This window comes from Furipterus horrens, unplaced genomic scaffold (assembly GCF_987537825.1).
Source record: "Furipterus horrens unplaced genomic scaffold, mFurHor1.1.pri manual_scaffold_2, whole genome shotgun sequence".
In the NCBI taxonomy this organism is placed as follows: Eukaryota; Metazoa; Chordata; class Mammalia; order Chiroptera; family Furipteridae; genus Furipterus; species Furipterus horrens.
Genome location: NW_028327172.1, coordinates 188,322,257 through 188,343,616, shown reverse-complemented (window position 1 = coordinate 188,343,616; position 21,360 = coordinate 188,322,257). Strand labels below are relative to the sequence as shown.

The following is a 21,360-nucleotide window of genomic DNA, read 5'->3' as shown; positions in this document are numbered from 1 at the left end:
GGTTTCTGTTTGCCCAGCATCAGCCATAGGGTTTGGTTTGCAGGTCTTGTGTGTTGAATGAATTGGGACTGAGTGAACTTGGTTTAAACACTTTTTCTAAAGATGCATACAGGCTATGTGCTTGATTGGAGTTGACCTTTTTCCATTAGCATCCTAAAAATCATGTAACTATCAAAAGGAATTCTTTGTTAGTGTATAAGTGAAAGATACTATGATGTAATTTTTTATATACCAACATAGTACTTCTTCCCGTGATGATAATCACAAATTATCAAAAGTAATTATTTTAATGTTTTTGGTGATGTGTATACCCTTGCCTGGCCTCTTGTTTGTATCTGAAATATAAAATATATACTTATACTGAGAATTCCATTCAAGAAGTTTAATAGAAAGTATTAAATAGTACAGAGAGCTCTAAGATGACTTTATTTTGCAAATATGGTTCCTCCCACACAGTGGAGATCTCTGAGGATATGTGACTTCCATCATTTAGGATCCACAGTTTTCCAACTGTATAAACTGACCCTGGCTATCACCAAAGCCCATATTAGCTACACCTGTAACTGTTTGTATTTATCTTCTTTTCCAAAGATTATTTGGGGTGGAGAAAAACCCTTTTATAAATAGCAGGATAATAATTACTAAGGGAGCCATGTCAGCATATCACCTTGACACCTGATGCAATAAAGAAACCAGCAAAGATATCAAATGATCTTCCTGCCACCTTCTTGCTTATTACCTGTCAGATAAGGAATCAGTTTCCTTGGGATAATAAGCTTCTTAAAGAGAGGGCTGGACAAGTAGGTCAGAGGTGACCCAGACTGGAACAGCTTTAGTTCTCTTAGGGCTCGCTGTGCTCAGAAAGGGCTACCTGTGACATACAGGTTAAGAAGACTTGCATATCATGAGTCTGCTGTGAAAATTCTCCTAATAACTATAATATTTTTCTCTATTGTTTATTGATCCTGATAGGTACATTCTCTTTCTTCCAAGGTTTGGAGCATATAAGAACTTTGTTATTTTGTTAATAATTTCTAATCGGTTGAGAAGGTTATAAGTCTGTCAAGGCTGGGACCCATTGTTCTCCCTTGCCGTATTTTTGGAAATGTTGGTTGAAACTGATTATAACTGTATTAACTCTGCAGAAAGAATCAGTCCTCAGGGCCTCATCACCTACTGCTGGGGATTTTGGTGTGTCAACTACATTTTCACTATTGTAGTGAGTTCTAGCCTTAGATGAGAGGGTCTGCTTTTATTGGCAGTCAAGTCATTGGGACATAGCTTTGGTCTGTACACTCAAAGGAGGTGGACTGCCCAATAACAGAAGTGCTATCTAATCAACTTTTTATTCTGAATTACAACTTTATATACTGAAATAAATTTACTTAGCATAAGTACTGGTTCTCAAAGTATGTTCCAAGGACCAGCTTGAGCATCATGTGGGAACTTATTAGAAATGTGGATTCTTGAGCCCCACCCCAGACTTGCTGAATCAGGAACATGGGTGTATGCACAGTGGTTCAGCACATTCTGATGCACACTGGAATTTTACAGCCATGGACTCAAAGCATCTTGAAAAGACTATACATGTTTTCTCTTTTAGACAAGTGAGTTCATGTATATATTTCAAGCTGTTTGTTGGCTGGTGATGACCTCAGAAATTTTTAAATACTAATTGGGCCCAAGGGAATTCATTATCTCATATTTACCTTTGATAATCAGTCCTGCTACAAAATTTCCATTAAGCTTTTGTTAAGGGAAACAGGGTTTTTAAGCACTGTCTGCTTTCAAATACATTGGTATACAAGAAGGAACATAGTACCTGTTATTAATACTTTAGGTACACTCTGTTACTGAAGGATTGTAGTTTTTAATGTCTTCTAGAAAAATATAATTAGAAATAATGAGTTTAAACGAACATATTTGATTCTTTTAAATTTTATATATAAATGGAATTGTATAGTTGGAAAGGCGTGACTTTGGAGTCAATTATTGCATGCCTTGAGTTTCTTCCTTTCGTTTCTTCCTCTGAAACTTGGAAGTGAAACTTCATACCAAGTTGTGAATGACATGTGAAATGTATATTGTAAACAGTAATTATTATAGAAGTGTTATTATGTACTTATTTTCTAAGCAATGTTTGGTTTGTATTTCTTTACTTCTGATCTTAATTGATCTTATGGCTAAAAATGATAGCTTATAGATTTTTGAACTTTAATTACAGGTTTTTTTTCAGCTTCTGTGATTGAATAGAATATTGGATCATGTAGCATCGTGCACATCTAATGCTTAGGGCAGCATTAGACTGTTTCATAGCTCTAATCATAACCTCTTCCTTTAAAAACTTGAAAATTAATTTTAAAAAATTATAAATCAGTACATTTCATTGCACAAAGAAAGAAAAATTAACAATCTTCATCTATTCCCTCTTTATTCCCACTTTGCGATACCCAATATATTACAGCAATTCCCAATCCCATTACCAGAATTATATAATTTGCTAAATTTTATTGCATAAGTAAAACTGGTTTCTAATTTTCTTGTGCCAATTATAAAGAAATTTACACATATATATTTTTAGTACTTAGATATTTCTGTGATGGTGATAAATGATTACTTGCAATCAAACTTTTTATTTTTCTATTGTCTTGCTGTGAAATAGTATTACAACTTGGGTATATATAGCATTTGGTTTGTATTAACCTCCTATTCAACCCCTCTCTCCCAATGTTAACATGTATATTAATAATCTTGATTTTTAGGATCTGTGGCCATATTGATTAACCTTAAAATTCTAGTTAAAACGCTAATACCAATTAATTAAAGCAAGGTGTCCAGAGTCAGGTGTTCTTTGACACTGCATTTCTGGGTGATGTTGGGCTTTAGGTTACCATGCTCCGCCTGGGAACACGCAGGCCTTTTCTTAGTGTTAATCTTTAATGGTATTTTTTCATCACTAACCAGCAGAGTTTTTTGTAATTCAAAATTTTGTACAATAGTAGTTGCTTTTAAGTGAAAAATGAAATTAATAATGGAGACTTTAAAAAAAACCTGAAATGCTAAATCTCCCTCCCTTTGTGGGCAGCAGCTCACTCGGAGCAGAGTATCTAGACCTGAAATATTCTTTCTGGTTCTAAGTGATAATAATTGAACTTGAAGCACTTTGTTCTTCGTGTGTTTAAGAATACACTATTAATTCCCAAGGCAGGGTTCCAATCAGTGGCATAAAATCGGGTCAAACAAAGCATGGAACCATTTTGTTTATTATCAGAAAATTGTAACAAATCAGCCTTTGTAGAGTGGGCAAAATCTTAGGATTATGAATGATGTTCTTGAAAAATACTAAAAATACTTCACACTAAGTTGTTCCTTAGAGCTTTTGTCTCCTGGGTGGCTCTACTTACCCCTGGGAACAGTTGGGAGATGCTGTTACTATCCTTAACTAGTTGGTTGCCAGGCAGACTCCAATTAAAGAGGGGAAGGGAGAGAGAGAGGGAGAGAAACATTGATGTGAGAAAAATATAGATTGGTTACCTTTTGTACATGCCCTGACTGGGGACTGAACCTGCAACCTAGGCACGGGTCCTGAGCGGGAATCAAACCCAAGACTCTTGGTTTGTGGGACTACACCCAACCAACTGAGCCACAGAGACAGGAGCTAGAGATGTTTTTGATACAACCAAATTTCAAGGACCTTTTTATGTTGACTAAATGTCCACTAATCTAGGATAAGAAACTATTTTGTTTATAATGAAGTGAAAACCAGGCTTTTCAACTCACTTCAGGGGAAGACTTTGTGAAAAATTTTGTTAATAAGAGACTGAGAGTTATTTTGACCGAAGTTTATTGATGTAGGTAGCCCTCTCTGAGCCAATATTTTAGACAGCAAACTCCAAAGGACAGAATTTGATAGGGACAGAACTATTTTTTTTTCTTGTTTTCATTACTAGTGTAAAACTGGTAAGACTGACTTTACGGATATTTTCTTCTCACTAATACTGGAGGCTATATATTGTATTGTGGGTCAGTATCCAAATACACACACTTGGAAGCTATTAAATTTTTCCCATTAAAAGTAACTTTCTTTAGATCATATAATTTTTAAAGATTTGATGGATTTTTAGAAGATTATTATTTGTGATTCAACTTATTTTCTGAAAATGCAGTGATGAAGTAATACTATCTAACTAATCTCTTGGATTTCCCCCTGGCTGGTTTGGCTCAGTGGATTGAGCGTCGGCCTGCGAGCTAAGTGTCGCTGGTTCGATCTTCTAGTCAGGGCACATCAGAGAAGGAAAACTCTGAATCCAAAAAACCTCCGCTGCCTTGCGGCATACCTCTTCAGGGGAAAGGCTAAGGGAGTAAACCCCGACAGAAAATCCGGAGCCGGAGTCCCTAAGGCGGTTTGACGTTGTAGTCAACACCGGCAACTCCTGCGGCCACCTGAAGCCAAGCTGTATTGACTCCGTCTTTCCCTTGGATCCTTCAACTGCGAAGAGAGGGGGGGGTCTGCTGCATGGGCAACAGCAGACCCTCCATATCACCCTGCCCAGGCTCTGTAGCTTCAGCTTCACTGGAGAGGACACTCCAGCGTCATCGCAAGATGTCGATTCAACACGGGAGGAGACAGATACTGTGTCACTCCCGAGTCGGACTGCACAGCCATTCTCGGTGGTGCAGATAGACTCTTAAGAAGCTACACCATCGTCTCTCGAGACGGACGGCTGCCGACGAATCTCTTGGATTGCTTAAAGGCCAATATATAATAAACAAGTGTGTAAACAAGAATGAATTATTAAAAACATTGACTCACTAACAATACTAGATTATTATTGGGGCAAATCTTCTAATGCCGTTTTGTAATGATTTATGATTTCAGATCCATGAAAGCTCGATATAGTTTTTGTATCCTTAGGGAGAAACTATTAATTTCTGGCTAGTACAGCACTTCAGAGAAAAGATTCAGTAGACGTGTTAGAATGAAGCTTTGGAAGGAAGCACATTTAAATAATTTGCCCGAACTACTTCAGCACCTTGAATACGATTTTGCACTTGGTTTTGCATTTATATATTTAGATGCCTTTCACCTCACCTAGACCCTGAGCTCCCAGAAAAGGGGATCTAGGTCTTAATCATGCCTGTATTTCTAGCCTAGTGTAGTTTCTAGCACGTAATATAATTTTTCTCCAGGTGAGGTCATAGGCCACCTGAGTAAAATTTCTTCTGGAGAGTTTTGTTAACAGTTTAGATTATCTCCAAGAGCTCCAATCTAGGATGATAAGTACATGCAATGTCATTGATAACATAAGGATAGGCGCCGAGGCCTCCAGATCTTGCCCCCCCCCCTTGCTAATTTGCTGGCATGCTCATTAGCTACCAGGTGAACTTTTGGGCACCTACTAAGTGCCAGATACTGTGAGTGTAAAGATAAATGAGGCACATGAACAGTTAAGAGCAGAAACTGTTGAGTTAGGAAGATTTGGTTTGAATCAGCTTTACCTAGTTACTAGCCATATGAATTTCAGCACGTTGCTTTATTTCTCTAAGCCTACTTCCTCTTCTGTAAAATAGCAATGATACCTGAGTTATCAGACTGATGTTACCATTAAGTAAGATAATGCATATAAAGTGCTTGGCATATAGTGCACTCTTTTTTTTTTTTATAATAGTAATGAATTACTCTGTTATTAATGATTGGCTTGCACATATATGGTATTATATACAGTGAAATAATATATTGTGAATTTAATACCAAAAAAAAACATTAAAAGGTGAAAAAAATAAAATTGTAATTTTTTTGTTTGGATTATCAATTTTATTTTATCTTTTAAGATTTTTTATTGTTAAAATGGGGAGTTGGGGTGGGCTGGATGGAGGAGAGCAAAAGGGGAAAAGATTGGGGCAGCTGTAAAATAGTGTACTCTTAATAAATATTAGCTTTACCCCCCATAGTTAATGAGCTTACATTCCAGGCAGGGCTGAATTTCTTGGCAAATGAGGAAAACTTGGAAATATGGAAGACATTGTCTAAGAGTTAGATTTTATTTTATTTTATAACGTATAACCCCAAAACTTGGTGATGTAACTTTAAATGTCTCACAATTTGATGAGTTGGCAGTTTGGGCTGTGCTCTGTCCTGGATTGTGTCATCTGGGCACACTCACATATTAGTTAGTGGTCAGCTGGTGGTCAGTGGCCTCACCCACATACTGACTGGTGCAGAGCTGGTAAGTGGGTCATGTGTATTCATGGTAGTGGCCACAGGGTTCTCAAGGGCAGTGGGTTACCCATGAACAAGCACATCCCAGGCCTCTGCTTGTGTGATGTGTACTAGGGTTTCATGAGCAAAGCAAAGCACACAGTCAAGTCGAGATTCAATGGGTAGAGAGACTCTCCAACTTGATGTATGAAGGGATGTGCATACAGGGAAAGAAAGAATTTGTGACCATTTTTGTAATCTTCATAGGAAGTGTTTTAATGACTGCTTGCTCTGTGTCAGGTTTTATGGTGGGTGACTTACATCGTATTCATTTAATCCTCACAACAATTCCGGACACATGCAGTACAGTATTCCATTTCAAAGAAGAGAAAACTGATGATCAGATAATTTAAAAGATTTGTGTACATTTGACCCAAATTACTTGCTTCAAGTTATGGTATGGCATTTTAGATTTCTGTCTCTTGATACTTAGATGATCAGAAGATCAGCCTGTGAGGCAGAAGGAGTATCCTTTGTTTAATACAGATTTTTTATTAACATGGAGTTCCAAATACTAGTTTTACTTTCCCATTTATTCCTTGAGCCATTGGGTCGTATATTTATTTGGTACAGAAAATAAATTCTCGTTTTACAATCTTTACTATTCTTTAAGACTTTCCGGAAGCTTTTGAGAAGTGTTTTAATGGGCTTTTATTTGTTTTGCCAGATCACCTGCACAGCCTGGATCTCACTGCATTTTGGACATGACTGAGCCTCTTCAATGGGCCAGGTATCACTGGCAGTGGCTGACAGGCGGTGCACACCGGGAGGATGACGAGAGGCCGTACGACTATTCCTCACTGCTTGCCTGTGGGGGCAAGTCCTCTCAGACCCCCAGGCTGGCAGGAAAGCACCGGGTTGTTGTTCCCCACCTCCAGCCCTTCAAGGAAGAGTATGAAGAGTTCTCTGCAACCTACGTGAATAACCGAATACGCACGACAAAGTACACACTTCTGAATTTTGTGCCAAGAAATTTATTTGAACAATTTCACAGGTACTTTTGATTTTTGAAAAATACCTTAGGTTGTTTTTTTTGTCATTCTAGATGATATATATGATTTTTCATTTTCATAACATTGTATGTTACCTAAGACTTGTGACGTGGTTTTTGACAATTCTGGTAGGGTCTGTTGTGGAATGATGACTGCTTGCATTCACATAGCACTTTACAGTTGGTAAGATGCTTTCTCTTGATCAGGGAAGATATTGTTATCCTCATATAATGGATTCGGAAACTAGGTTTGACACTGCGGTGGAGCCAGTGTCATGCCCGTGATAAGGAGCAGAACAGTGGCTGTCGTCTTACGTTGCCTCGTTCTTGCTCATGTGCTCTTTGCATTAAACCATGCCTTATTTTAATCTTCTCTTGATAATATGGAGAGCTAGAGCTCTGAAACAAATGCAAATGTAAGCTATTCTTACATGAAATGACAATAAAATTCAGTTTAATATATATCCAATCTCTCTTATGAATTTAAACACCAAAGGAAACGCAAGTCTAAATGGTGCTCTTTTTCTATGGACTTTGCTGTTTAGCAAGGGAGACGGGATGTGTATACAAACAATGAAGAGACATAGTGGATGTGATGAGTGTTAGAAAGTGCTGCGAAGTAGAATGGAAACCTCCAAAAAGAAATAATACTGACAGTTATAGCGGGAGAAGGGGGGATGGCATTTGAACTTAATTATGGAGCGTGGGTGAGAAAAATATAGGTGTCAGCAAAGCACATTTCAGATGGAGGAGGGAGTATGAAAAGCAGTAGCACAGAGGATTCTCTTGAGGCCTTGGAAGTAATCCTTTCTGACTAACAGAGTGAGAGGCAGATTGAAGGCAGAGAGAACTTTGAGGAAGATACTGTACATATCCTGGTGAGCTGTAATGGAGGCCTGAATTTAGATCAATGTGGGAATGAAAAGAGCGATAATCTGTTTCAGGTAGTATAGATTAGGCAGGAGGAATTAAGTAAAAAGATGAAGTGATCATGTTGAGCTGTGAGGACCAGGAGGATTAACAGAAAAATTAAAGACAAATAAAAAGAAACTTGGCTAGAACATTATTTTGTTTTTGAAATGTTGAGTTAAAATGCTAATGTGAGTACAGAGATTCTCAGCATTCAATGTTCTCATCATTCACTCTGTATGTGTTCCATATGCATTTATTGAACAGTGGATGTGTTTTAAGTATTAATGTTAATCTGTTGAATTAATGGCTTTAAATGCTATGGGTGGCCGTGACCAGTGTGGCTGAGCTGGGTGGGTGTCATCCCGCAAAGCGAAAGGTTGCTGGTTCGATTCCCAGTCAGGGCACATGCCTGGATTGCGGGTTCCGTTCCAGTCAGGGCATATGGGAGAGGCAACCAATCAATTTTCTCACATCAGTTTCTCTCCCTCTTTTCCCTCCCATCCCCTCTCTAAAATTAATAAATTAATAAATTAATTACTTAAATAAAATGAAATAAAACAAAACTATGGGTGTTTCTGTCTTTTATGGAGTTTGAAATCTAGCGCACTTGATGGAATTAGAATCTGAACCTTGACGAGTTCAGGGCCAGCACTGTAGATTTGGATGCAGTCCACATGGAGATAAAATAGCAAAAAGGATTAAGAAAGAAATTTTCAGAGTAAAAGGAGTTGGAGGTGAGGAAGGAGAAATGTGTATAGATTAACAGGAAAAAAAAAAGTGATAAAAATTCAAGGGCCTATGCAGCATTGAGATTTTGTTTCTTTTAAGAAAAAAGGCTGCTTGAATTTACCTGCAAGGTCAGTGGAGGAGTATTTAAATATATAAATAGAAGAATGATGGAAGTTCCTGAATAAGTGGTTTTGAATAGCAGAAATAGAAGGGTTGGTTTGGTCTCAAGGGGGAAAAAAACCTCTCAGGCTTGTTTACTTATTTAGAGCCTTGTTTAAATGTAATGTTTGGACATACAAATTAACTTCTAAAGGGTAGAAAGTTGGGTTATTTAAAAATTTATTTTTACAATGCTCTAACACTGAATTTCTTCTAATTTCTTTAACTTTTAAAAAGAAAATAATATTTCCTATTATGCTTTATGTGTTACACACCAAAGACTCATACTCCAGTATATATATATAAATATTATATTTATAATTTTTATAATTATAAAATTTATAATTATAAATTATAAATTTATAATTTATATTTATAATATAATATATAAATATATTATACTCCAGTATAATATAAATATTATATATTTAATAAATAATACCTCTCATTTATTAAAGAATGCCTTGAGCTAGATGTCTACAGGGCTAATACATTATTCACTCAGACTTGCTAGATTTTGCTAGTTCTTTATTCAGTAGCATCTAAAATCAACTAATAGAAATTTGTCAGAAACACCCTAGGGTATTTTTGCCTCTTTTGCTTTAGGTGTTTGTGATTTGTAAACACCTCCTTGTGTGTGTTTGTTTTGCAGAGTCGCCAATTTATATTTCCTGTTTCTAGTCGTCCTGAATTGGGTGCCTTTGGTAGAAGCCTTCCAAAAGGAAATTACGATGCTGCCTCTGGTGGTGGTCCTTACAATTATCGCAATTAAAGATGGCTTGGAGGATTACCGAAAATACAAAATTGACAAACAGATCAACAACTTGGTAACTAAAGTTTACAGTAGGTAAGTGGAATAGGAGCCGTCTTAGAGAATACGCCTGTATCGTTTAGAAACATGCAGAATGTAACTTTTTCTCCATTAGGTGTGAGCAGGATGCTTTTTGTGACAGTGGTGGTATTTTTAACTAATATTTATTAAAGCCTACAGTGCAATTAATTCATGTGTCACAGGAAGACAAATGTGTATGAGACATTGTCAACCCAGGAGTCAAACCCTTTTATAACTTGTAAGCAGAACTGGAAGAATTAAACTTCAAACCATAAGAAGGAAAACAAGCAGATAGATTTTAATCCTAGATGTTACAGTTTGGGATTAGAGAAGATGGGGTATGAAAAATGGTAAAGAATTTGAACAACATAATACAATATGAAGAAGAGAGAACAAGAGCTACCGGCAGAGAGAAGGGACTCGGAAAAATGGAGAAGGATGTTTTGTTGGGAGGCACAAAGATAGAGCTGGTAAAACCCTTCTCGGCGCCGCAAGAACAGAGGCCATTCCTAATAGGGGGTCTTTTCAGAAGCATATTTGCTGTGTTAGAGACTCGTATTTCCAGTATTTATGAAATAGAAAGCCTACATAGTCAAGAATAAAGGCCGTTAAGATGAGTTTTGAACTTTACTATATATTATATATACCTACATTTACAAATTCAGAGAAGGAAAACTCTGACTCCAAAAAACCTCCGCTGCCTTGCGGCATACCTCTTCAGGGGAAAGGCTAGGGGAGTAAACCCCGACAGAAAATCCGGAGCCGGAGTCCCTAAGGCGGTTTGATGTTGTGGTCAACACCGGCAACTCCTGCGGCGCACCTGAAGCCAAGCTGTATTGACTCCGTCTTTCCCTTGGACCCTTCAGCTGCGAAGAGAGGGGGGGTCTGCTGCATGGGCAACAGCAGACCCTCCATATTACCCTGCCCAGGCTCTGTAGCTTCAGCGTCATCGCAAGATGTCGATTCAACACGGGAGGAGACAGATACCATGTCACTCCCGAGTCGGACTGCACAGCCATTCTCGGCGGTGCAGATGGACTCTTAAGAAGCTACACCATTGTCTCTCGAGACGGACGGCTGCCGACGACATTTACAAATTATATGATACCTACAATGCTAGTGTCCAGAAACAACTGTTTATAACACTGTGGCTTATTCTTTCAAGTCCTCTGCAGACTGTGTGTCTGTTTTACCAAATTGAGATAATGCTACATTATTGTTTTCCCATTCTATTAGCCTAATATTATATAATAAGCATTTCCCATGCCTTTATTCTTCAAGAAAGCGCTTTAATAGCTGCATTGTCTCTCAGATGACTTAATTTATTTAACTATTTCCATATTACATAATTTTGAGAATTATGCTTCAGTGAGTATTATACAAAAGTTTGGAAGATCTATGATCATTTTATCATTATAATTAGAAATGGAATTACTAGATCAAAAAAAGAGGAATATATTTAAGCCTTACACATGGGGCTTTTATGAAAACGAATTGCAAAGTTTATAATTTAATTATCTGGAATTATGAGAACTATGTCTATTTTTTTTAAGAAGTCATCTCTTAGAACAATTTTGTGAACAGATTTCTGAATCATATATGTTAATTGCTTTACAAACAAGTTTATGGTGTCACTTTTTTCACTTCAGAGGTAGGAAGGTTTATGGAGTATTTTGGGGGTAGTGAATATATTAACTTTGCCTGAGGTGAATAACCAAAGAAATAAAAGGAGCAATAATGAGCAATAAAAAGTTAAAGAGGAAGTTTAAGGCATTCTGTGCTGGCTACTGCTTGAACAGTGTATAAGTTGGGGTTCTCCAGAGAAATAGAACCAATAAGAAAGATTTTTATAAGGAATTGGCTCACATGATTATGGAGGCCAAGAGGTCCCACCATCTGCAAGCTGGTCCCAGTAAGGCTGGCAGTGTTGTCGGAAAGCCTGAGAGATGGAGAGCTTGATGATGTAGGTTTCAGTCCAAGCCTGAAGGCCTGAGACCCAGGAGCACTGAGGTCAGAAGTCCAAGGTCCCAGCTCAACAGTCAGTCAGGCAAAGAGTAAATTCAATCTTCCTTTACCTTTTTGTTCTATTCAGGCCCTCAAGAGATTGGATGATGCTCACCTACATCAGGGAGGGCCATCTGCTTTACTCAGTTCACCAATTCAAAGGCCAATTTCCTCCAGAAACACTCTCAGAGACATCCATGGTCCAATGAAGTTGAAACCTAAAATTAGCCATCATAGATACTTTCCTTTAGTGGTAGAGAATCCATGATTTGAATGGAGAAGTAGTGTGGTAAAAGAAGTAATGTGGTGCTTTAGGAATACTGGTCTCCTCGAGTCATGGAAAGAGCCCCTACTAATAAAGTAGATCTGTTTCTACTGATCAATCCAGGGCATCACTGGGGATAAATGCAAAATACAGAAAGGGGTTCACAGAAGAGATACTATGAAGAAGAACCCAACTGAATTTGGCGAATTTCTGAGCTTCCAAAGGTAAAAGAACCTCTGATAGAAATAGCGAACATTAAATTCACCTCAGGTAATGAACTGGAAATGATAGCAAGACAGACCTCCAAGTGGAAATGGCCATTGGGCAAATAGGAACACTACAGAAGCTCTGGAAGGAAGGAGAGGCTACAGAGTGAAACTTCAAAGTCACCAGTTCCTTTTGAGAAGAAAAAAGTGAAGCGCTAAAAGACAGTTTTGAGACCAAAGGCAGGCACCTATTTCTGCCTTTGAGAAGACCTCACAGGATCCTTCGGACAGATGCTGTCCCTCTACCTTCTGAGATCCCAAAGCATTTGGTACTTTTCTTGGGTTGACTTCAGTGCTCATATAGAGTCTTAAGTGCATAAGGCAGTAACTCTAAATTTGTCAGACTAGAGATTCTGTTCTATTTTAGTTACCAAACTATCTAGGTTCAAGTCTAGTTTTATAATAAACAAGCATATTTTAAACAAATTTAAGGCTCTTTTGACTGACGAAGAGTTCAACCAGGTGACATAATTTTTGTTTTGTTTTAGAAAAAAAATAGTTCAAAGGCTTGTTGTGATAGTTGAATTGTCTTCAATTTTATGTGAGATGTAGAGGAAATGGTTAGGGAAAGCCTGGAAGAAGTGATGTTTAAGGTGAAACCTGTAGGATTCTGAATTCTTCAGTGGCTTTCCCAACATTTGTTTTAAAGCTCTATAAAGAAAACAAAGAAAATAACTTTTTCCTCTTCACTGGATGATCTGAGCTGTACTTAGATAAAGAAAACTTACTTCTATTTCTTTTTCTTATAGTCATGTGTAATCTATACTCATGTCTAATTTTATGTTCATGCACAATCTTACCAGAAAAATTTACAGATTATATAGAAAAATGAAAGTAATAGTAAAAGCCCATGGTTTTCATTTTAAAGTCATAGAGCATTTTACTAAAACCATGCTATGAATCATTTGATGACATTTAAGGCCTTGTCATATACCAGGGATAAAGAGATGAAATGTTGATAGAGTCTCACCCTCAAAAAATAACTGTACGAAGTAGTATTTTATAATGATTATATGTTGAACAAAATCTGGATTTTGTTCAATTTTAAGATTACCCAGCTAGCACCAAATTTAGCAAATTGAAAACACTCTTCTTATATATATTTTAAATACAAATTATTAGCCCTGGCTGATGTGGCTCAGTGGATTGAGCACTGACCTGCGAATCAAAAGGTCATCGATTCTATTCCCAGTGAGGGCACACGCCTAGGTTGCAGGCCAGGTCCCCAGTCGGGGACATGCAAGAGGCAACCAATTACTGTATCTCTTGCAACATTGCTCTTTCTCTCCCTCTCTTTCTACTCCCTTTCCCCTTCTGTAAAAGTAAATAAATAAATAAAATATTTAAAACATAAATACAAATTATTATATATAAATAATTGCTGATTGTTTAGTGCTAGTTTAGAGCTGACTATAATGTGTGTTTGTTTGCTTTTCTAGGTTGTTCTGCATTGCCTTTTTTCATAGGCTCCTTCCCTGCATCCCATGTACATGCACACTTCTCTCACGCTCTGTCCTTTGACTTTCCTTTTAGTTACTACTTTCACCCTTTATTCTTTTCATAGCTAAACTTCATGAAATATTTTATTTCTTCAAGATCCAGTTATTTTTTGATTCACTTCAGGTCTCTCTTCTTCACACTCCCTATCAAAAATGTCATCTTTCTCCATAATCTGCAGGTATCCTAATAACCAAATACCATAGGCATGACTCCTTTTGGGCTCCCCACCCCCACCCCCCCACGATTGCTCCCTTTTTGGAATATTCTTGCCCCTTAATTTCTCTGAAATTTTCTCTTGGGTCTTCTTTCACTTCTTTCTCACTTAGAAGTCTTTTTCCCTAAGAAATCACATATCCTTACGTGGGGTCAGCTGGCCTCTGTGTACCTAGGTCAGATCAGAAACTTCAAATTTCTGCACAGTTTAATTGCATATCCCATTTCAAATGCAAACTTTCCAAACTGAATTTATTACCTCCCCTGCGATGCAACCAGTTGTTTCTAAAATCCAAGACATAGTAAAAGGACCGTTCATCATTCCCTCTTACAGGCTGGAAACCTTAGTGTCATCCTTGATAACTCCTTTACATGTAGTAAGTCAAAAAGCTTGGTTGCATCTTATACCCAAATATGTCTTGATTTAATTCCTTGCTATTCATTCCTATTGCTACTGCCTTTATTCTGACCATCTTCATCTTTAGCCCTGAATTATTTTAGTAACTTTCCATTGATTTTGTGGCCATTCCTGCCCCTAACTAGCCTGACACCCAACAATCCATCCATTACTCTGATGTAGAAATTATCAGATAGAAAAGGGTTCACATTCTTCTTCTTCTCGTAAACCTTTGGTAACTCCACATTTTCTATGGAATGAAATTCCTTCTCAAAAGTATGGCATGTAGGATTGAACCTTCAAAATATGACCTCTGCCTACATTTTTTATATTCTCTCTGATAACTCCCTCCATGGAAGAGTCAACTGGTGTGCACAAACATTAGGGAAAAGTTTGGTAGACAAAATAAACCATTGATTTGCCTTTCTCTGTGAGCTAATAAACTATAGCTAGTCAAGGATTTCTTTTAGTTGAATTCAACCTGGTGCATTAGGTATTTTGGGAGATTGTGTTCTAAAAATGTACTTCTAAGTTAGGCCTTTAAACTAAATTTCTTGAAATATCTAATATAATTCTGTATAGCAGAAGTTATACAAGTATTGTCCCAACGTGGCATTTCTATTCAAGCTGATGTGTTAGTTTTTCAAACATACAGGTGATATAACTTAGAATATAACTATTTCCCAGGCTTCTTTGAAAATGAATTTAAATATTTAACCTCATAATTTAATAAAAAATAAATCTTTATCTTTAAAATAAGTGTATTTTTGTTTATTTGGGAGGCAATAGGGTAATGCAACAATCTTTCCCAACTTTTTTTGGCAGCATTGTATGCGAGATGCTGCTTATCTAGCTGATATTATGTTCTGTAATACAAAAGTCCTCATTCCATTCTGAGGAAAATGCTTTGTGGTGCATGATTCATGTTGTTGGCATGAAAAGGCATGAGAAGTTTGGCAAAAACATTAACATAAAGCAGAGTATATAAGGCAAGTCAAGCTCAAACAATGTATCATTTCTTTAAAAACTTTGAATATATAGAATGAATAAACTACATTGGAAAAGAGATAAAATTTGCCATTTTCTTTTGTAGAAATCAGTTGCAACAGATTCAGGACGTTTAACCAGTATTTTTATTAAATGATAAGTAAAGCTGTTAATATGGTTGTATAATGATGTTTTAAAATATTTATTTATTTTTAGAGAGAGGGAAGGGAGGGGGAAAGAGAGGGAGAGAAACATCAACGTGAGAGAGGAACATCTATCAGTTGCCTCTCATGGGCACCCTGACTGGGTACCGAACACTCAACACAGGCATGTGCCCTGCCTGGGGATCTAACCCTTTGACTTTGCGGATGACACCCAACCGAGTGGTTGTATCTGGGTGATTTTTTTTTTAATCTTGTATCTGGGTGTTTATTTCATTTTATGTGTGTGTGTGTGTTTTCTTTAATTATCCATCCTATCTGCCACATGGGAAGCCCTCTGAGAGCAGATGCTGTGCCTTGTGCACTTCCAGACCCTTGACTCCTCCCTGACCACAGGGTAGATGCGGCAAGTGCTACATATATGAATAAACCCATCAAATAGTAATTTTAATTTTATTTCAGATTTACACTCAAACAGCATAATGGTTCAAAATTTCATGGGAAAAAAAGAGCTGAAAAATATGTTTTAGCAGGTAGTAACTAAATGTTCAGATAAAGTGTGTTATGGAATTAGATTTTATAATTCTCTGGCTCCCCTTTTAGCATTTAATGGAATAAAATTCACCCTAATACTTTAAACATGCTTTAAGTTATATAGTGAAACTTAAACACTACTGTATATGTTTTTGGTTTGATACTCTATTTAAACTTTTTTTTTTTTTTTTCAATTTTAGGAAAGAGAAAAAATACCTTGATCGATGCTGGAAAGATGTTACTGTTGGGGACTTTATTCGCCTTTCCTGTAACGAGGTCATTCCTGCAGATATGGTTTTACTCTTTTCCACTGATCCAGATGGAATCTGTCATATTGAGACTTCTGGTCTTGATGGAGAGAGCAATTTAAAACAGAGGCAGGTGGCTCGAGGATATGCAGAGCAGGTAAATAACATGTTTTCAGTTGGTGACATTAACATTTTCTTCTTTAGAAAATGACTAAGCTTATTTTTATATGTATAGATAAATAGATTTTAACATTTACTTTACCATTAAAAAATAGAATCCCAAAAGGCTTAATTCAGCTCCCAACCTCAGTGGAAGTATACTATAATTTGTAAATAGGATCGTTGACTTTGGAGTTCATACATTTCAGTCTGGCAATCATATATATTTTTTGGAACTAAATTAAAGGAACCTAATAGAATTATTTTGACTTTGGGCGGTGGGCATACAATGTGATAATATACAACTGACGTACCATAGAATTGTACACTTGAAACCTAGATAATTTTTGTTGACCAGAGTCACCACAATAAATTTAAGTAAAAAAAGAATTATTTTGCAGTATGGAAAATTATTTTGTAATAGAAATAATCACCTCCTAATTTATCTTTCTTAAGCTTAGACTACATTATCAAAGCTGAAGACATAAATAGATCATTGTACCTAAAAATCTATAATTACTTATATCCCAAGGCCTTTCAAGACTTCTGTAGCTTCTCATGTCAGAGCTTCTAAACCTTTCACAGTGCTGTGGTGAGGGAAATAAGAACTTTGAAGTTATATTAAGTAACATGAGTTTCAGTGAATTCCAGCTCACCATTTAATTACTGCGTGGCTTTGAGCAAGTCCCTGACACACTTTATGCTTAAGCTTCTTTATCTTAAAATAGAAACATTGTTTTCTCATAGCATAGCTGTGGGACTCAACTGAAGTAATATATGTAAAAGCATCGGACATAATGCCTAAATACCAGTTTTCCTTCCCTTTCTCTGGAAGCACTTAAGATGAAATATTTTCAAATTTAATGGGTTTTTTTAAAATGAACTAGTACTAGGTCAGATTTTCTTCATCTTATACTTGTAAGCCAGAAAATGTTTTAGCCAAAGAATCCTCTTATGTTTAGTAAATTTCATCACCTGATGTCACACTGGGCCCATCTTTTAACCTATGTGTTTAGATCCTCTAATTGATATGCCTCTGAACTTATTGTTATTGTCACTTTTGCAAGCATTCCTGTACCTAAGACATTTATAAAAATCTTGTACAGCTTGGAATTTTATTATATACTACTAAATACCTACTTTGAGGGTGATTCCAGTTAATTAACTAACCCAATTTGGATTCAATTAAGGGTTAGTGCTCTGGTATTCCATGACCTCATGTAATCAATCCTGGCTCTACATACCTTCTTGTTTTGAGACCTTTAACAAATTACTGATCCTCTTTGTGTCTCTCTTTCGTCATCTGTAATTTGACCTAATTATAGCACCATATGGGGCTGGGAAAAAGAAATTAGTTAATATATTTAAAGTTCATAATACAGCTTCTAGTACATCGAAAGATCTCAAAATATTATTAGCAAATCAAATTATATGATCATAACTCACATTTTCCATATGTTTGCTATGAAATGTATATTAATACTTCACAAGTTATATCAATAGCATTTTTTGTTAGCCAAAAAGCCTTATAAAAATAAAGAGTTGGCATGGCTTGTTCATAGTGCCTATGTTCTGTAAACACACTTTGCTTATTTGCTCATTGGTTTTATAAAACATTCTAAAATTATTGATGTCCAGATTATTTTTTTAACTTTGAAATAAAATCTGCTGGGATCAAATGTATATGTGCTCAAAGTTTTCATATATACATTTAGTCTCAGAAACTACCTACATGGCCAAAGAAAAAAGACAAAGTATTTTCACCTTTTCAGTGCCTTTTAGATAGGAGTTTACTGTGCAGGTAGAAGAAGCTCTCTTCTGCAGAGTCCTGCACGGATTCCAGTATATGATTCAGACGTTCTCATCTCTTGCTGATGTTTGCTGTAGGACCATTCTGACCCAGTTTATTCATTCATAATTATGCTGTGCTTTCCTTCACTTGGGCAAATTGTGACATAAACTTTGTGGCAAGAACACCTTAGTTTTACCTTAAGAATGGATGAAAGGATAAATACTTGAAACTTAAGGGTCTAACCTTGAATTCCTCTTGTTTAATTATTTAAAAAAAAAAATATATATATATACATATATATTTTTAGGACTCTGAAGTTGATCCTGAGAAATTCTCCAGTAGGATAGAATGTGAAAGTCCAAACAATGACCTCAACAGATTTCGAGGCTTCCTGTGAGTGATACATGACTTACCTTTGTGGGTGTGAGTGGAATTGTGTGTTACAACTATATTTATTTTGATAAAACTTATAGCCATATGTTTATATGTCTTAATAATTTGGTAAATATTCACCTGTGTATATTTTTAAAATAACAACAAAATCTTGTTCTTAAACTAATCCTAGAATTTCATTGGTGCAAGAATGTCTTATATAAGCACCGCATTAAGCCCAAGACATGTTAGTTGTTTGGAAGGAGGTGTTTGGGCAAAACTAACAGCTTAAGTGACATGATAGGACAGTGTCCTTCTGTGGAATTAGAGTAGCATGTGGACAGTTGTGGTTGGCAAAAGTTAGTTAATGATTTGGAAACATGTCTAAGAAGTATGAAAAATCATGACTGATCATTCTAGAGCATTCTTGTGGTATCCACATCCCTTTTGCTTGTGCAGCTAGACTTTAGGGTCTTACCTAATTTCATGCCTGGCTTAAGCCTCTTAAGTTCTTTATGCACCTGCCCCAAATCCCTTAGCTAGTCCCTAGGCCCTTTGTGTCCCTGGCTCTCCACATTCTCACTTGTCCCTGGACTCCCAGACGCCATGTTTGCCTGCCCTTTGGTTCCTCCATTCATGATAAGCTCTTTGATGTCTGTTTCAAGATGCGCTGCCTTCCTTTCTGATTAGTATGGTCTGACCAATGAAGTAGTCTTCTGCCTGGAATCCAAAACTAAAAGATACTCTCCACTCCTCCTCTCCCTCAGATTATTTCTTCCTTAGTGCTCTGTCGATGCCTATATTGAGAGCTGGCTTACCAACTTTCAGAGAAGCATTTAATGAGAGAATCAGTGATTTTTCTGTGGAATTACTTTTAGCCATTGAACTAGCTCCTTGTGCTTTTCTTACTTTGTGCCCTATTTTCTAAAATCAACAAAAACAGAGATGCTCAAGCTCACTCTCTGTATGATGCCTTCTCTTATCTTCTTACTCTCAGGCAGAACTGACTTCCTCCCTGATTGTGCCCACGTTGTATGCTAGCTATCAAATTTCTATCATAATAGCTATAATATTTTTATTACACTTATGTATTTTGTGTCAGTCACCTCATCTTAGATCACAGGAGCCAAGACTGTTTTTCTATTCCCAGCATCTGGTGGAAGTGCCGGGACAGAGCAGATGTCATGTAGGTTTTTGAATGGATGAGATCTCTATGTGTTTAGTCTTTGTTTCATATAGAATCCAAGGTCCCATGCCATAATGCCAAATATCACACACCCATCAGGTGCAGGACATGTTTAGCATTTGGGCAGATGCAGCAAGATAGAAGCTGGGCTTTATCTAATGATGGTAACCTAGAGTGATGCCATGGTGAAAAATAAGGATCCCAAGGAAAAACAATTAATATTTACTAAGGCACTTTGGAAGTGATGCTTTTGTATGTTAAATCTGTTCCTATAGGGGTTCTATGGATACCGCATGCTATATTGATGAGGATTGGGTGGTGCTTGCCTGGGAACGTGAATGTTGGGACTTAACTTCCTCATCTGTGAAACCAGGATGTTGAATTAGATTAAATACAAGGACACTTCTAGTGTTGACCATGACCCTGTGATTCATTCTTTGTACATATACCCATATATACGAAGGAATGCACTTCTTAGAAGAAAGTGCTTTACAAACGATAGCTAGTTTTCTCCTTCTTTGTGGTTCGAAACCTTCTCTAAAGTGTTTTTATTTTTTTCCTTGTAATTCCAGATAGCAAGGATAGCATAAATAATGACAGTTTTTCTGTATGTAAGGAAACAACAACTTATAGACTGAAGTATATTGCTTAGAAGGCAATCTAATTTTAGTACTGAAGTTAAGAGGGCATTTTCAAACTATGTGAAATACCTTAGTTTCTGCTTATTTTTTAAAATTTTCTAAAGCTTTTGCTCTGTACTTTAGCCACCATGGCAATTTAATCAAGTAATTACTTTGATAATTCTTAAACTGTTTAATACAGAAATTTTTAAACATGCAAAATTAGAAAGAGAAGTATAAACAACACTCATACCCCTGACCCCTTTTTAACTATTTCAAAATTTTTCCCATTTTGTTTCATTATCCCCACCCCTACTTCCTTCCCCATTTCTACATTGTATCATTTCATTGTAAATACTTCACTATGAATATATAGCAGAAAAGGACTTTAAAAAACCATAGCGATAATATCTAACTTAGAACAAATTCTTAACATCACCTAATACAGTGGTCCCCAGCCTTTTGGTACCAGGGACTGGTTTTGTGGAAGAGAATTTTTTCAGAGACTGGTGTGGAGGTCGGGGGGAATGGTTTTGGGATGATTCAAGTGCATTCCATTCAAGTTCACCTCCTGCTGTGCAGCCTGGTTCCTAATAGGCCCAGACCAGTACTAGTCCATGGCCCAGAGGTTGGGGACCCCTGATCTAATACCTAGTCTTTCTTCAAATTTCTCCAATTATCTCAAAAAATATTTTTGCACTCAACTTATTCTAATCAGGATCAAACCAAAGTCTACACATTGTATTTAGTTGGTATGTCTCCAAATTTCCTTTC

General features: G+C 36.7%; 1 protein-coding gene across 2 annotated transcripts in view; it reads left to right on the top strand.

Moving 5' to 3' along the window:
* The window catches only part of ATP10D (ATPase phospholipid transporting 10D (putative)), an 81,636-nt gene that overhangs the window by 15,357 nt on the left and 44,919 nt on the right, over positions 1 to 21,360 (top strand). For both annotated transcript variants that reach the window (XM_090266914.1, XM_090266915.1), the window contains exons 2-5: positions 6,927 to 7,253; positions 9,703 to 9,897; positions 16,410 to 16,614; positions 18,716 to 18,801. In XM_090266914.1, the coding sequence (XP_090123040.1) occupies positions 6,964 to 7,253; positions 9,703 to 9,897; positions 16,410 to 16,614; positions 18,716 to 18,801 (776 nt within the window). In that variant the 5' untranslated portion in view covers positions 6,927 to 6,963. The remainder of the gene's footprint in view (positions 1 to 6,926; positions 7,254 to 9,702; positions 9,898 to 16,409; positions 16,615 to 18,715; positions 18,802 to 21,360) is intronic.